At 55.4% G+C, this 15946-nt stretch overlaps 4 protein-coding genes across 4 annotated transcripts; 1 reads left to right on the top strand and 3 right to left on the bottom strand.

The window, feature by feature from the left end:
- Positions 1–2324: 2324 nt before the first annotated feature.
- ISF_07800 (metalloprotease 1) lies at positions 2325–3473 on the bottom strand (the record flags this gene model as incomplete). The annotated part of the gene is made up of 3 exons (XM_018851403.1): positions 2325–2409; positions 2469–3004; positions 3123–3473. The coding sequence occupies 3 exons, from the start codon at positions 3471–3473 to the stop codon at positions 2325–2327; spliced, it is 972 nt and encodes a 323-aa protein (XP_018701419.1).
- A 2853-nt stretch (positions 3474–6326) lies between these two features.
- Positions 6327–11120, bottom strand: ISF_07799 (RNA polymerase II mediator complex component Srb8; the record flags this gene model as incomplete). Its single annotated transcript, XM_018851402.1, has 3 exons — positions 6327–9608; positions 9656–9860; positions 9913–11120. 3 exons carry the CDS (start codon positions 11118–11120, stop codon positions 6327–6329), a joined length of 4695 nt encoding a protein of 1564 aa, XP_018701418.1.
- A 1595-nt stretch (positions 11121–12715) lies between these two features.
- On the bottom strand, positions 12716–14425 carry ISF_07798 (Major facilitator superfamily domain, general substrate transporter; the record flags this gene model as incomplete). The annotated part of the gene is made up of 4 exons (XM_018851401.1): positions 12716–12756; positions 13114–13318; positions 13370–13926; positions 13987–14425. 4 exons carry the CDS (start codon positions 14423–14425, stop codon positions 12716–12718), a joined length of 1242 nt encoding a protein of 413 aa, XP_018701417.1.
- Positions 14426–15003: 578 nt separating this feature from the next.
- Positions 15004–15930, top strand: ISF_07797 (SAM-dependent methyltransferase; the record flags this gene model as incomplete). The annotated part of the gene is made up of 1 exon (XM_018851400.1): positions 15004–15930. The coding sequence occupies one exon, from the start codon at positions 15004–15006 to the stop codon at positions 15928–15930; it is 927 nt and encodes a 308-aa protein (XP_018701416.1).
- Positions 15931–15946: the final 16 nt, after the last annotated feature.

Genomic DNA, 15946 nt, shown 5'->3' with positions numbered 1-15946 from the left:
ATCAACGATATTGTGCCAGGACAGTCGCTTGAGCGAAGAAAGAAGACATTGAAAAACGAGTTTAAATCTTGTTGGATCTGTTCTTTTCCATTGTCTCGACCTGTTCCCCCAAGTAGACCGGGCGTGAGACCAAAAGGTGTGGGACGCTTCGAACCATATGTGACAACGGGCCCTCCTGAGCCCAGCGCTGATGGATTGACACAACGGATTCGGCATGGATACGTTGATTGAGCGAAAGTCTGCTGGAAACAAGAGCCGTCTTTCTGATTCTGATCGCCCTCCTGCTCTTCAGAGCGGGCCGGGCTTGAGACCAAAGGTGGTGTGTGCCTGCTGGCGGAGGTGGCGAGGCTTTGTCATGACGCGGATGATGGGTGCTTAGAAAAGGTAGCGCGAACACGCCCAACGGGTAGGCCCGTGTCTAGAGATATAAGCCGTGCGGGGGCTCAACTCTCTCGTAAACGGGGAGGATTGTCTCCGTTGGACGCTTCGGACGGAGGCGGGACCAAGCTCTCTGGTGAATTTTGTGAAGGTAGGACCACAGCAGGAGCCCGAGACAAAGGAGAACCAGTCTCAAATGCTCCTGAAGTGGTGCCTTGCCGGACCGGGGCAGTAGTACGACCGCCGCCGTGACTTTTTCTAAGGCACCGTTGACGGCATCCCGGTCGAGGAAATCGATGCGGAAGGCGAGCGCTGCGGCCTTCAAGGCCGGGGAGGGAGAAAAGCCGAACATCACCAATAAAAGATATAGGTAACATAGAGAGAAAGAAAAAAAAGAATCCAACTAGGCCTCGGGCATCGTGACATTATGTCCGTACATTCGAGCAACAAACACGGCAGGAACGCTAGCGGTGTGCCCGCCTCGGCAGGACCTATTGCGTTTTGCCATAGCACAAGGAAACCAGTCTGCAGTAATAGAGAAAGGTGGCAAGAATGAGAAGTATAGTGTAAAAAAGGAAAGAAAAAGGAGATTTATAAGAGTAAAGATTAAAAAAACGATGGGGGTTTCAGGCGGACGCGAGGAGAAGGGCAAGTGCTTGTGGTAAATAAGTCACGGACCCTGAAGCTAGACAAGAAACATGCTATCATGACAACATGACATTGATTAAAGAACTGGCCAAGTAACTATGTGCAGGAGCTCCATTGTTCAAAAATTGCGACCAAAATCCCATGCTGTACGTGAACCACATATGGTGATCCACGGATGCTTTGGCTCGTTATTAGCTGTATATCGTGCTATGTATTTTACTACAGGTCCTCCAAATTGGGACGCACTCTTATGAACTGCTATCTGCTACTATGAAGCCATCTGATTATTGTTTTTTCTTGCCCAAAAGGTTCACATTTTTCATCTTTACCCCGTTGCGTGGATCAACTGCTGTTGGTATTGTGACTGGTAGCAGTCCCACTTGTGTGAACGCAGAAACACGTAAAACAATACACTACTCAAAATAGTTTGTGCTGCTGTGCTCGGGGAGCGATCGAAATGTTCTTCCCACACAGCCAGCCAGCCTGGAATTTTAGATGTACAGCTGAGGGTAAGTTTCTTCCAAGTCCAACTAACCTGGGCAACCGTTCCAGTTGACACAGCCAGAGACGCCAGCATGCCATGTACACCGCTCCAACAACCCCTCATGCCTCCGACTCGAAGCTTTTTATCTTTTATCCCGTCTGGACCAATAACATTATTCCCGAAAACTCGCTATAAATCGCCAAGACAAATCATGTGGCCTGATAACCTCGGGTTGCCTGGCGCTGCACTCGCTCTGCGCACACCACACTCCCTCACCCAGCGGGTCAAGCCCGGTCTCGCAGCCTCTACTTTTATAGGGAGGGCTGAGATCCCTCCAACGGGCGCTTCAATAAATTACAAACACATTCCGAATTCCCAAGGCCTCCCATTTCCCGCCGTCTCTCGCTGCAGAGTGTCATATGAGTGAACCTAAAGGCCGAGGCCGGAAACTCAATTTGTCGTGATCCACCTGCGGTCGGCACCCGGCCGGCTTGTGTTACCCCGGCGCTACGCCCCCCGGCCCCGGCTTTGTGCTGCCTCGGCCCCGGCTTTGTGCTGCCTCGGCCCCGCGTCTCGGCATCCGCAGCCGCCCGTGTTGCCGCCGAAAATGCCGACGAGAACTTGAAAAGGACATATATTTCAACTCGCTCAGGATAACTATATAACTGCACTCGCCGCCTCACGCCTTGTAAATGCTCCCACCAGCCAACTCCGAAACCCGCGTTCGCTCTCGTATGGTTGCTTCATATAATCATCCAACTCAACGCCTACATCTTGTATACAGCGCACATGTAAAAACCACAACCTACTCCATCTACGCAGAGTTACCCACGCGGAGGCCGGCCAGGATCGAGCGCTGGCGCTTGATCTGCTCGGCTGTGAACTTGCTGTAGCAAGAGCTGTTTGACCACGTCAGCACTTCCCGAGACTTTGTGTCAGAACTTGTTTCAAAACTCACTCTCGCGAATAGTCCATGTAGTTGTCGATCGGGTCCAGGCCGGGCAGGTCCGGGCAGGTGTCGCGGCCGGCCGGGCACTTTCCGTAGTTGCTCGTCTTCTCCGCCGGCGTGTCCGAGATGTAGTCGCCGCCCTCCTCGTCGCAACCGCCCTGGAAGGTGTGCAGCAGGCCGAGCCAGTGGCCGACCTCGTGGACGGCCGTGAGCGCCATGTTGAAGACGTTGTCGTTGCCGGGCAGCGTGAAGGAGCCGACCTGGCAGCCGTCGTTGCGCAGCGTGGCGGGATCGTTGGGGTCGATCTCGTCGGGGAAGGTGCACTCCCCGTTGACGTCGTAGCCGGGCAGGAAGTAGAGGTTGAGGGTGCGCGCGTCGCCCTGGTGCAGCTTGCTCTTCATGGCACGCGTGGTGGACTGGGAGCCGTCGGTGGAGGCGGCCCAGTCGGAGTTTTGCGTGTAGGTGGTGTTGACGAGGTTGAAGGCGATGTTGCTGGGGTCAAAGGCCTTGTTGAGGGCGGAGAGCTGGTCCTTGATGTTCTGGGACTGGGAAGTGTGTAAGTGGGGGAAGAGGAAGAGGAAGAGGAAGAGGAAGAGGAAGAGGAGGAGGAGAAGGAGAGGAAGAGGAAGAAGAAGGGGAAGAAGAACACAAAACACTACTCACAGTCAGGTACCCGCCCTTGGCCGTCTTGCTGCTGTAGACGACGTGGAACCAGGCATCAAGAGTAATCAGCGCGCCGCTGTCACGCCTGGTCACCGTCATGCCGGCGTCGCCGCGGGCCTGTAGGCCGCTCTCGGTCTTGGCCAGAGCCTCCTCGATGATGGCCTCGCCCTTGGCGATCATGTCCAGCGTCTCCTGCTCGCCCTTGACGATGCTCTCGTGCAGCGCCAGCAGCCGCGAGCTGGGGGTGCTGTGGCAGAAGCCCTCGGCGTTGCGCGTGAGCTCGGCGGGCCAGGCAGCGGCCAGGGGAAGGGCGGCCAGCGCGGCGGCGACGATGCGGGTGGACAGGTGCATGGTGGATGGGTATAAGAGGCGAGGTGAAGCGATCAAGACTGAGTCGGAGGAGATGGTGAGCTGGATATCCTACAACAACTCGCCAACTGGCAAGGCCAATATATATGTGAGCCATTGTCCGTATCTCACCACCTCATCAAACCAACGGCTGCCCACGCCGACTTTGGCAGGTAACAACAACATGTCAGCTCCTTGATTGCCTCCTCGGCCTAATACGACGACTATCGTATCCTATCCCACGATGTCTCCTCGGAACTGGAGCTGATTAAAGTTATCCCTAACACTAAATGGGTGTCTTCTGGCCGACCTGCCGTATCGAGCATGGCGTGTGCATCGCATCACGGAGGTGGGACTTGGTGATATTTCTGTACCGGGGAAAGCCACCATGCGCCACGATGCTTGGCAATGCTAGAGCTGCCTAACAAGGGCAAATGGGCCAATTTAGACTCCCTAGTAACCGCCGGCCGTGCTAGCAGGTAGTGGGAAGGAGACAGGGCAAAAGGCGAGGCTTTGAGAGACCTGCTTCATCGGGGGCGTTTCTGAGCAAAGTGATACGCTGCGTTAGAGTTAGCTTCGGACCGGAGTAAAACCGCGCAAAGGAGAATGGGAGTGCTTCGGCTGGCCTCAGTAATTGAGGCTACTGAGTCGGAGGTGTGAGCTGAAGCGAATTGCAATAAACTGAAGACAGACGCAATGACAGTTAACCATTGAATTCACCGCGACGGACCCGGATTAGGCATCATTCTAGAAATAAAAACTGGCTAGGATTGCCAACTAATTGGTCAGAACCAAGGGGTCGGTTCGGTACTAACGAATGGTGCCCGAGGCATACCCCGGAGTTGATCGGAGTAGCGGTGTCTCGAAGCGACGATGACTAGACTAGATAGCCGTAGGAAAGACTCACGCTATTGAGTAATTCCCTCGGTTAGTCATTGACATGATGCATCAAGTTCGTCCGGGATCAGTTGTACACATTCAAACCCTGGCCATGACATGAAAAGGAAGGTGAATAGTCGGGCTTAGCCTGTCCGCCCTCTCCGCCGGCCACGCTAAGCAAGGTTATCTATCGCCGATAATGCTTGCTCGTATAAGGTACGAATCGAACGAGTAGTCTTTGGACCATGTCATTGGAGGAGCTTGGAGGAGCGTTCGAGGCGCACAACCTCTCCCTCGACTCTCAGGACTACTTGTCTCACAAAAGCCCACCCCGAGGCGCGCAGCAAGCCACCATGATCTGCAGGCTGATGCACCACTTCATCGCCCTCCATAGCACGAGGATATCCGGGGTTCGATCCTTGTCGCGCCACGAGCTAAGCGATGTCGACCAACGGCGCCGATCACGGCCCGGCGCGACCAAGGGAGACGGTGCAATCCACGAGCAAAAGTAGGCAAGACTGGAAGGAAGGGAAAAGCTACGAGATAGAGCAAGATGGAGTCGCTTCTCTGACCTTCCGAAACAGTCATGTCGGGCGCATGTCTCAACATTAATTGAACCGCCGGGGAATCGGGCTCACACTGCCTCTGCCACGGAGCCGGAGACAACGAGGGGAGCAGTCTTCACAGCACCCGGAGTACGGAGTACGGAGTAGAAAGATGACCAAACTCTACTGCTTTGTTGAAGAGGTAGGATATAGCATCTGTCGCCCGACTCGCCCCGGCAGTACGGTAGGCGGAGGAAACGAACCATAGGGAAGACTATACGACGAGGGGTGTCGCGCAAGGGCAGTCGAGCAGCAAGGCAGTTCAAATTTGCACGTTGACGGAGGAGAATGAGAAGAATAAGAAGAATAAGAAGAATAAGAAGAATAAGAAGAATAAGAAGAATAAAAAGAATAAGAGTATCTTTCAGCATCGATCGATCTGGGTTTCACTTGTATCACAACTGCTGGGACTGGACAAGGAAGTGGTCTTGTGTAGCAATGTCATACCTGATGCCTAAGCAGCAAGCCGTTTCGTTGCTGTTGTTATTTCCCCGTTCTTGCTTTTTACCCTGCATTCTCGCATCCTTTCCGTGATGAGACGTAAAGAGGCCGTAGCTTGAAGAAAGAGCATCATGTTGCGATACTTCTTCCCCAGAGTCCGCGACGCAGATCCTCCACCACCTCCTCCCGCCTCCTCCTTCAACTCGGCTGAAATGTCATCCAGTACGCCCTCAGGAACCAACCCCGCCGGACGCCTGGCGAGATATGGCTTTACGAGAAACGGGAAATGGCAGTACGAGAAACGAGATATGGTATTACGAAAAACGGGATATGGCTTTGCGAGACACTGCTTAAAATTGTGCTGCCTGCTCGGCTCTTTACTTCAAGTGAGAATGAATCTTGTATTTCATTGTTCCGCTATAAAAACCATGCAAACAAAAGCTGAACATAAAAGAAAATTCACTATACTCAAACCGCGCCTGTCCATGCGTCCGTCACCAGTCCCTCCCGTATGTCTTCACTCAATGATGCAATGATGATTGATCAACCCACGGCCCCTTCTCGACACCTTAATGCCGAAACGGCAGTTTTGTAATCTCGCTTTCACATTCTCTGTACGCGCGCGCTTCCGCAAACCAAATGTTCAAAAAGAAGAAGGAACAAAAAAATGCATCAAGAAGACGCAATCCAACGATTCGGCCATCTCTTCGCTCATGGAATCAAAACGCCACAACCTCTCTTGAAAGCCGAACATGTTGAGAATAAAAAGAAAAGTGCTTTATACATAGGAAATGATACGACAAATAAAAGAACAGCAGAGGCAAAGGCAGTGGTAATCCATTATTCGTCAATGATGCAGAATGCAAATGATTATGTTCGCAAAACAATTTCGTTTGTCGTTTGTTGTTCAATGTACCCGACATCTCGCCAGCTACTGAATCTTGATAGCCTCAAACAGGCCCAGCGACAGGCTCGTGTCGTTCTCGCCCACGTTGGGCGTCGGCTCGCTGAGCGCCTCCCAGCGGCGCAGCGCAAAGTGGCTGTACCGCTCCTGCAGCGTCGGGCCGATGCCGTACATGGCCCCGAGGCCGCGCGCCGCGGCGCTCAGCGGGATCGAGCCCCTCTCCCGGTGCGCCAGCATCAGGTTGTCTGCCGCCGTCGGCCGCGGCGCGCTAAAGAGGTAGTAGATGCGCGGATCCGACGTGCCGCTGCGTGATGTCGCGCTCGTCCCGCTGCTGGGAACGGCCGATGGGTTGGCTAGCACGTTCCGAGCGCAATGTAGTCGCATATCGTCGGGCAGGGCGTCCACGAGGAGCAGCGCAATGTCAAAGACTTGCTGCGCGAGCTTGCCGTCGGGCGGGAGTGTTTGCTGCGATTCGAGAGCGAACAGGATCCCGCAGAGGACAAGAACAATGCGCGCCCGCGCCTCGTGATTGCTGTTAGCGGTGGTGGTAGCGGATGCCGCCGGGGCGACGACGTTGCTGACAGCTTTGTTGACGGCCGAGGAGCCTGGCGTGGCTGTGGATGCGGTTGCCGTGGAAGTGTCCGAGGCTGACGATGAGTATATACTGTGAAGGGTGATGAAGCGCAGCAAAAACGGCAGCCAGTGCTTACGGATGGCGTCCTGGGCCGCCGACGCCTCGCGAACCGAGACAATCTCCCACAAGTCCGTGAGCTTGTCCACCAGCGTCGTCGTCAACTGTGCTGACTTTGACGGTGGCTGGGCAGAGATGATGGCCTCGATCACGCCGAGCAGATTCTTAGCCAGCTGAATCCTATCCTCGCTTGTGGCCAGCTCAGCAAAGTTGGTAGCCTTGGATGACGGGATCATCTTGAGGAAGCGTCCGTGAGCCTGGCTGCGCAGGTGCTGCGTGATATCGTCGCTGAGGCAGGGCAGCATGCTCGTCCACAATATGTTGCGAGCTTCAATCGCGCTGTCCATTGCCCTGGCGAAAACGTCAAATTGCGACTCCTGCGGCTCGTTGCCCGCGATGCGGTTATCCTGCGGCAACGAGAGCTCCATGCTGAGACTCAGCTGACAAAACGGCATCGTAAGCTCGTTAGCCAGACCCAGAATCTTGTCAAACGAGGAGCTCCTATTCTCGTCGCCGGGGGTAAGAAGTTTGGCGGCCACAGTCCTGATCAGAGCGGACGCATCGGGAGCCAGATCCTTCATGCTGAGCGCTTCTGCGGCTGCTGTAGAATTGGTCACCACCAGAACCCGGAGAGCCTCTAGCACATCGTCCTGACAGGTGCGATCGTCAAGCGGGAGCGCGGTTGTGGTAGAGCGGCTGCGAAGGATCGAGTACTCTTGAACCGCATTGCGGATCAAGAGCAGTAGTGCCTTGGAATGCTCTATCTTTGCCGCTTGCTGGTAGACGACAAAGCGGTAGGATTCCTCCGCAGTTAGTGGGCTCTGTTTGGGCAGCTTGCGGAGGATGAGCTGCAAAAGCTCTTGGAGGTAGATGGCCGAGCCGCGCGGTGGTCCTGAGTCGACAGCGGTGACGTTTGCTGCGACGGGAGCTGCATTGGCCGTATGTAGCACGGTAACCATGGTAAGGCAGCCGAGACTGACAAGTAGCGGAAGCAGCTCCAGCAACGCAGGCCGCTCCTTGAGTGATCGAATGTGGCTGACCCAATCACTCATGAGCTTATCAAAATGCTGAGAGTCAAAGATGCGCAGCCTGGCAAGCAGCGAGGCGTAGACTCGGCGACTCGCGTCTAGCTTGTTCCATCCGGCTTCGAGACGGGGAACAATGTTGAGGAATAGACGGTTCATCGTCGGGTGGTCAACGCTATTTCCTGTTGCCAGCAGCTTATCAATCTGCTCCGAGAACTCGCCCTCTGGGCTCGTGGCTTGGCTAACCATGTTGTCCGAGACAGGAGAGCAGGCGTCGATAGGATTAGTACGGTCAGTCTGCGTCAGCTCCTGCTGCAGGTTCTTGGCCATTACGCTCTGATTTGGCATCCGCTGTGCTAACGACGACAGGGCAGCAAGCAGAGGACGAGCCACCAGACCGTGCTCACGACTCGCTGCCTTGAGTCGCTCAAAATAGAGAGCAAAAAGTTCATCCGCGATACCAACCGCAAGAAGGACCTCGAGATTGACGTTGATTGTGTCTACACAAACAGCGAGAACTTCAATGTTGGACATTTTGGAGCAGCTCTTGAGAACCTCGCCCAGCATGGAAAAGTCTTTAGTTGATTCGAGAATCGTGCGACTTGACGTAAACACATTCAAGGAAACGTCGGTGTCGAGGCGTGGCGGAAGCAGGTTGCGAAACTCGTTGCAAAGATGAACACCGACGGCGCTTTTGAGAGCAAAGCTGCTGACACTGATGCGATTGACAAGTTTGCGCAGCGGAAGAGGCTTGCTTGGCAGGGCCGCGTAGTCGTCCACATTTGGCAGTGGTAGCCCGATAGTCTGATTGACACACTTAATGGCAGTAGAAATATCGCGAGCTTCATCAGCAACATCGTAGTGGGCAGCGCGGCGTAGCAAGTTGGCGCGATCCATCTTGCGGTCCTCAGGTATGCAAGAGACAGGCAGCTCGACGAGAAGCCTAGAGGCACATGGACCTGTCTCTTCCACGTCGGCAGCATTATGGCAATTACCTCGGGCAATCAGCCACTGTATGTACTGGGAGACAGAGAAGTGCCCAGTCCGCGCCAGTTCGATAACCAGACGGTAAACTGCCTGCTTCCGCACTTCATCGTCGGGCTCGATGGAGTCCAAAGTGTCGAGAATAGCACCCGTGGTGTTAACACGAAAGCTTGCCCAGGACCGCAGCAAGTTGGTCGCGGTATAGATCTTCTCCAGTCCTGGGCGATGGAATGACGTGACCCACTCAATGACAGTCTTGAGAATCTGTGTCTTATCCTCTGAGATTGCCCAGCACTTGGATGACAGGTCATGGTCAACCTTGCCATGTAACGTGGTGTCCAGAAGCTTGACCAAGTGCTCTTTGCCACCGACGGGCGGGGAGGCGGCGGTGGAGACCAAGAGTTCCGAGTTTCTGTGGTTTATGGAACGCAATGCTTGCTGTATTGCTCGCTCGTCGGTTGAGAGAAAGGCCGAGAGGCAATCTCGGTATTTGAGCCACTGGAGTGGTTGGATGAAGCTCTCCGGGTTCTTTGCGACGAGAGACTTGAGTAGCGACACCAATTGATTTGAGAGGGGTATTAGAATGTCGCGATCGGGGTCGTTGTATATCTGCACTGATTAGTAAAGCCCCTGGCAATTAAAGAATGAGAACGTACGGTGTTTAGATGGTTCAGTAGGGCGAAGACAAGGCGACGACCTGGTTTCCTCGACCGCAGTATGTCTGTCCAACATATCTGCGCAATCAATATCCACATAGGGAGCTTAGCTTGACTGCTGTTTTCCAGACCCGAGACAATCCAGTCTAGGTAATGGTCGCGGTCTAGCAAGTGTTCGGAGTAGAGGACGGTAGCGAGGCGGATTCTAAAGGCGGTTAGCAGGCTATTGGCCGGGAACACTGGATTGCTCAACTTACGAATACGTCACTCTGTGCTTCCAGTCAGGCTCCCCAACCGAGGAGACAACAGAGTCGACAAACTGTTCCACAAAAATGGTCCAGTCCCTAATCCATTTGAGCTCGTTCCCCATGACCAGCGCGCCAGTGACACCCTTGCGCTTGAATGCGCGGATCTCGTTAGCACCGACGCACTTGGCAAGCCAGACAGCCCTTTCGGTAGGTACGTTTTTGTTGAGGCACTGGTCGAGAAGTGTTCGGCCGCGGATACCATGAGGGATGGTGCGGCTGAGGCGTCGCAGCGAAATGGTCGGGTTCGCCAGATCCTTGAGCCACACCTCACGTTTCGTATCGGTGAGTGTGACTCGCGGAGGAGGCTTGAACGTCGAGGGAGCTGTGATTTGGCCGCGGTTCCGTCGCTGGTTGAGGACTCCCATGAAAATGGTTGACAATGCATTGAGACCCGTCTTCTGCTTAAGAGACGGGTAGACAGCAAGGCGAGCAGAGGAAGTCTCATTTTGACTGCCACGGTCCCATGTTCCCTTTTGTATCGCTTCGGTGCTCCATTCGTCTTCGTGGTGGCGGCCGGTCCAGGGGAAGAAGTCGGCATGGCCGGAGAAGAGGCCTTTGTTAAAGGGATCGCGGTGAAGAGTGTCGGGCTTGTTTGTGGTCAGATATCGCGGGGCGGCGGCAGGCACCTCGATGGTATATTGTTTAGGCTTGGAGTCGCGTTTTATCGGTGCGGTGGGCGGCGCGGCCGTCTTGTTGCTAGGAACGAAGCGCTGCAGAGGAGCTCGGCGTCGAGGCATGGGCATCCGGGGTATGGAAAGGTCGGATTGGGAGGCTCGGGACAGCGCCGGGCTCCCGTGACCGCTGACATCTGCGCTCGAATCGAAACCGGCACTGTGGGACATGACGGAAGGCGTGCCCTGGGGCGAGTCGGTCACGGGCCCGGGTGTCAGGCTGTCGTCGTTGGAGAGCTCGATTCGGAGTTTGGAACCGGCAGTGCGCCTCGGCGTAGCACCGTGGCGGCCAGCGGTGCCCGCCTGCGACGAGGTGTCGGCAGGGTCGGTCGGTTGGCTGTGGTCGGGGAGGCCATCTCTGCGGACGGGCGAAGGGGGCGGTATATGTGAGGACGAGATGCTGCGCTGATGAGCCTGGAGAGCCGAGCCGGTGGGCGCCCGTTGCTGGGCCCGTTGCTGGGCGCCCTTGGGATTCCTAGAGCTCATGCCGTGGGAGTGAGGAGAGACGCCATCCCGGAATTGATGCTTGTTGGTAGTGTTGGAATGGCGGAAGGGGAGGAATTGGGAGAGAAGAGAAGCGAGCCCGGCGTCTCAATGGAGGTGATTTGGCGAATCGAGATACGTTCGCTGGCGTGGCCACCAAAGATGCAGCCGTTGGCGGCGGCGCAGCGGCGTTTGCGGTAGTCGCCCGTCGGGGACGCCGCGGGACTTGATTTGGGGCGATGCGTGGGCCAGCGCGGCGGGAACCTGCAACGGCGTGGCCAAAAGAAATGTGGTCAAGTGGTTGCTGCAAAAATGAGAGACAGTCGACAATCGATGTCTGGTGCAGCGAGAGCGGTAACCGGCAGGGTGGATGGCAGACGGCAGGCGGCGTTTGAGGGATACCGGGCATGAAGATATCGTGGAGAGAGCGGCACGCGCAGTTGGGATTTGGGTGGAGGAGGTGCGGAAGCGGTAGTCCCAAAAGGGTACGTACCGCAGGCAAGTGGTGGGTGAGTAAATGTGATTGGTGAAAGGTGATTGGTGACAGATGGGCCGGTTTGGTACCTAGGTACTTTGGCAATTTGTGCCCTTCCAGATCGATCTGGGTGGTGTCAGACTGAACCGGAATTTGTCTTTTTGCCACACTCTAAGACAAGCTTTTTTGTATAAAAAGAGCCCGCCACTGTAAAACTGTTACAGACGTTGTGCGAGGGATAAGGCTTGATGTTGGGCAGTGTTACCTTTGTCCTCTGGTACCAGCTGCCTTAGGTAATCTCTACTGTAAACGAGGTGTAACAGGTTCTTTGGCTCCCCTAAACCCCCTTGTAACCCAGCTTTCCCGTCCCGATTCGAGCCCGGATTACCTAAGGCAAGGTTACCCCAGTACTTGGGCGGGCTGCCTAGACTGGGAATAGCGTCAGGAAAGCCCGCAGCTTCCACGAACAGTACTTCCGAGGTACTTGTCCCTCGCTGTGTCAGCAGTACTCGGCATCCACCGCAGCTGCTACCCGAGTACCTTTGTGTGGTAAGTTAGCACCAATTTCGGCCCCGGTTCAGGTCAGCAGGGGCCCGAGGCAGATGACTACGCAAGTTCCTTCCATGTACCTGCCTCCCAACGCCTGCCTCCGCCAGCCAGCCTTTGTCCTCTCGTATCAAACACATCTCCAGACCACCTTCATCGTCAAGCTCGTCCCATCCTTCCAACCATCGTAACCAACCAACCATCCATCCTCCACCATCCATCTTCCATCCATCTTCAATCATCCACACATCTACCCGTCATGCCGTCTCTTGTCGTCTCCTCGCCTACTCCACCCCTCCAAACTTCAATACCCAATGCTACATACCACAACCAAAGCCATCGCTAGATGGCTCCGATAGGTCAGCATCCGTTTGTGGCTTCCCTGCCGTTAACGTGCCCAACCTCTATCGGGCTGCTCTTCAATGCCCTCACAGGTTTCTTCTCACAAGGGCACGGCCTGTCATGAAAGGCCGTTTATCGCAAATTTACACAAAATGATAACCATGGATGCCGCACCTAGCGCCGAAAATGCATAGATCCTACTACACCTGAGACACGCTGCATCCGGCAGAGACAATCACATCACGCCAACAAACCCCTGCGGCTGTGCTCGATACCCTATATGAAATGAGCCATACCCCTAAACCCAGGTTAGCAAGGCTTCGTAAGAAACAACACCACAGCTCCTGCTCCGCAAAGGACCGACGCAAACATATACGGCAGTCCGCTCCATATGTGACCGAGGCCAATGCCCCATTTCAACGCCCAAGCAAGAACAGGACCAGCCAACAAGGACCCGGCGGTATCCATGATCGAGAGGGTAGTGTAAATGCCTCCCAAACGACGTGGCTCTACCATGGTACTTATCATCGATTTCATAAAGATGGCAAATCCTCCACCGAGATTGTATATTGCGACCCCTTTCCATGTTAGTAGAGCCGGGCCAACAAGGGAGGTTCGGCGATAACCACCTACCGAAAATAACAGTCACTACGGTAGGCGCAAATGCTAGCGCGACAAAGCCGGCGGTGTATAAGCATATTGATATGCGCGCAAGAGTCAAATCCTTCTTCCGAGGTGGCATGCGCAGCTTCGACTGCACAAACTTGTCTGTGGCTGGCATGATTGTCATGTGTAATGCGATAGCCACCATTGCTCGCCACGCGAGCAGATAATTCGCCTGTGCATCTTGTTAGCAAGGAGCATGTTACACGATAGCCTTCTCACGTACCTGTCCTAGGGTCATTCGATACCTGACGGACGCGTACTGCACCAAAAACTGCATCGACCGCCTGGCAAAGTCTGAAACCGCGAAGACGCAGACTAGGAGAAGCAACGCGCGCTGGCCCCGGATGTACTGGAGCAGCTGTAGCATGTGTTTGATCGTCGACTTGAACGAGCCGTCCTTTGCAGTGCCGTCTATCGGTTCCAGTCGATCTTCCCCTGGGGCGTCATGCGCATCGTTGATCGTCTCTGTCTGTTTCGTTTTCGGCGGCAGGGTCTCTGGCAGGCAGGAAGCAAGCAATACCGCCAAGCCGTTGCAGCAGACACCGATGACGACCGGGATCCACGGGTTGCTGTCGATAAAGTACGACGCGATGGGCGGCGCGATAACTTCAGAGCCTAGGTTGGACGCTGCAAAGTAAAGAGCCACCCTCGACCGCAACGCGGCAGGCGTCGCATCGGTGATGATCATGGTCAAGCAAGCGTTCAGCACCGTGTCCCCGCCACCCAGTATCAGGAACGCCGACGATAGCCACACATATCGTAGCGGAAATCCCATCCAGCCTATTCTGGCGTTAGCGAGCGTTGGTCAGTAGTCGAGGAACAAATGGAAGTGGCACCGACAGACGTAAAGTTTCCAGCAGGACGCCAAAAACGAGCCCCCGAGACCGAGGACATATATGGGCCGGCGCCCGATCCGGTCTGCCAGCGCGCCGAAGTGCAGACCAAGAATAATCCCGACTAGCGAGTCGAAGAACGTCTGGTAGCCAAACAGCTCGGCGACGGGTCCCTGGACCTCTGGTATCTTGCAGCGCGACTCGTCTGGCCGCCCTCCCTCGGAGAGGAAGGCCGCCCCCGACGCGTGCAAATATTGCCGGCAAGTGATGTCCTCAAAAATGCGCGTCATGGGGGCAAGGTTGATGATGTATCCAATATCGACCACCAAGACGTTGAGGAAAAGGAGAACCAAGGCTCTGGTGTTGATCCTGCCATTTTGCTCATTTCCAGGCTCCTGGTTGTGTGCGTTCGAGGCCAAAAGCGGCTCCTCTATAGAGCTATCCATTGCCATGTAGCATACGTCTCCTGCAGCGTCAATGACGAACACACAGAATCCGGGCAAGTGTCGGCGCAGCAGTGTTGTGAGCTTTTGTTCCCAGTGAATCGAGTCTCACAGCGTTTCATAAGCCGTGCTTGGGTACATACGACTTGGCGTGATAAGCGACTGTTTAAGAAACTCGAAAAAAAAAGAAAACCTCCGAGGTGAGGCCAAATCCAAGCATGACGCAGAGTACTGGTGCAGTCGGGGGGACTTTTGTTTGCCATATTGAAGTGCTGTTTCGGCAGGCCCCAATGCACGCTGTAAGCCTTCAAGGTTCTCATTTCAGCCTGAATTCGATTCAAAGGATTCGGCGACAAAGGAAACCGGCTCAGACAAGCTTAGCCGAAGGCAGTCAGCTGATGCTCGAGTTCAACTCGATTACTGCTTCATGCAGCCACATTCCTGCCTGCATCCAATGGGGATATTCGGGATCACACTGACACTGCCGCGAATCGAGCGGAGGCCATAAATAACACCAACTCGGCATAGCATCTGGTTTTCATATCCGTATTCGCTCCGACATTGTCGAGATCATTATCAACATGCACGCTGACGAAGAAATTCTCGATACGCTATCTGCCTGCTTTCTACACAATGGCCCTGGCAGGGTAGAGTCCTTGGATAACACTTTTGCGCATCGAATACAGCTTTGCCGTGCCTGGGGACTCGACGCCCTAGAACCATTCCACGTCCTCGACGTCGGCTGCGGCCAGGCCGAGTCGACGGCCGTGCTGGCCTACTTTGCGGGCGAGGACGGCCACGCCACGGGGCTGGATCCGGCCGAGCCATCTTACGGCGCACCATTCACAGTGCAGCAGTCACAGGACTACCTGCGACAGTCTTCCCCCCTCGGGCCGCGCATTACCTTTGCCCGCAGAAGCCTGCCCGAGTTCCTCGCCACGGCCAACGCGCGCAGCACCGTCTTTGACATGGCCGTCTTCTGCCACAGCCTTTGGTATTTCACGGGGAGCGATGCCGTGCATGATCATTTTGTGGCGCTCGCGGGCGCGGGAATCCCGCGTGTCTGCTTGGCCGAGTACAGCACGGCCAGTGCCGACGATGACCCCGCGCAGCGCCCGCACCAGCTCGCCGCGCGCGCGCAAATGCGGCTACACGCGGCCAGGGAACAGCATCTCAGCGAGGCGAAGCCCAGCACGCTCAACGTACGTGGCGCGCTGGAGGTGGAAGAGCTCCTGAGGGTCGCGGAGAGCGCCGGATGGTCAGTGACTCGCCGCGGGATTGTCAGCCCGCCGGCGGGGATGCGAGACGGCTACTGGGAGGCCGGTGTTGTCACATCCCCGCGCTTTAGAGAAGGCATCATTTCACAGGGCCTCCCCAAGGAGCAGGAGGATAGTGTGCTGGAGTTTATTCCCCAAATTGGGCAGGCTATAGAGCATTTGAAGTCCATCGGCGAACCGGTCGCCACAATGGACGTGGCATGGGCGGTTCTTGAACGTCAACCCGCATGACAGGACCAGGAGAAAT

Source organism: Cordyceps fumosorosea (assembly GCF_001636725.1).
Source record: "Cordyceps fumosorosea ARSEF 2679 chromosome Unknown scaffold_24, whole genome shotgun sequence".
Lineage (NCBI taxonomy): Eukaryota > Fungi > Ascomycota > Sordariomycetes > Hypocreales > Cordycipitaceae > Cordyceps > Cordyceps fumosorosea.
Note: the sequence above shows the minus strand (reverse complement) of the source record. Positions and strands in the feature narration are given on the sequence as shown.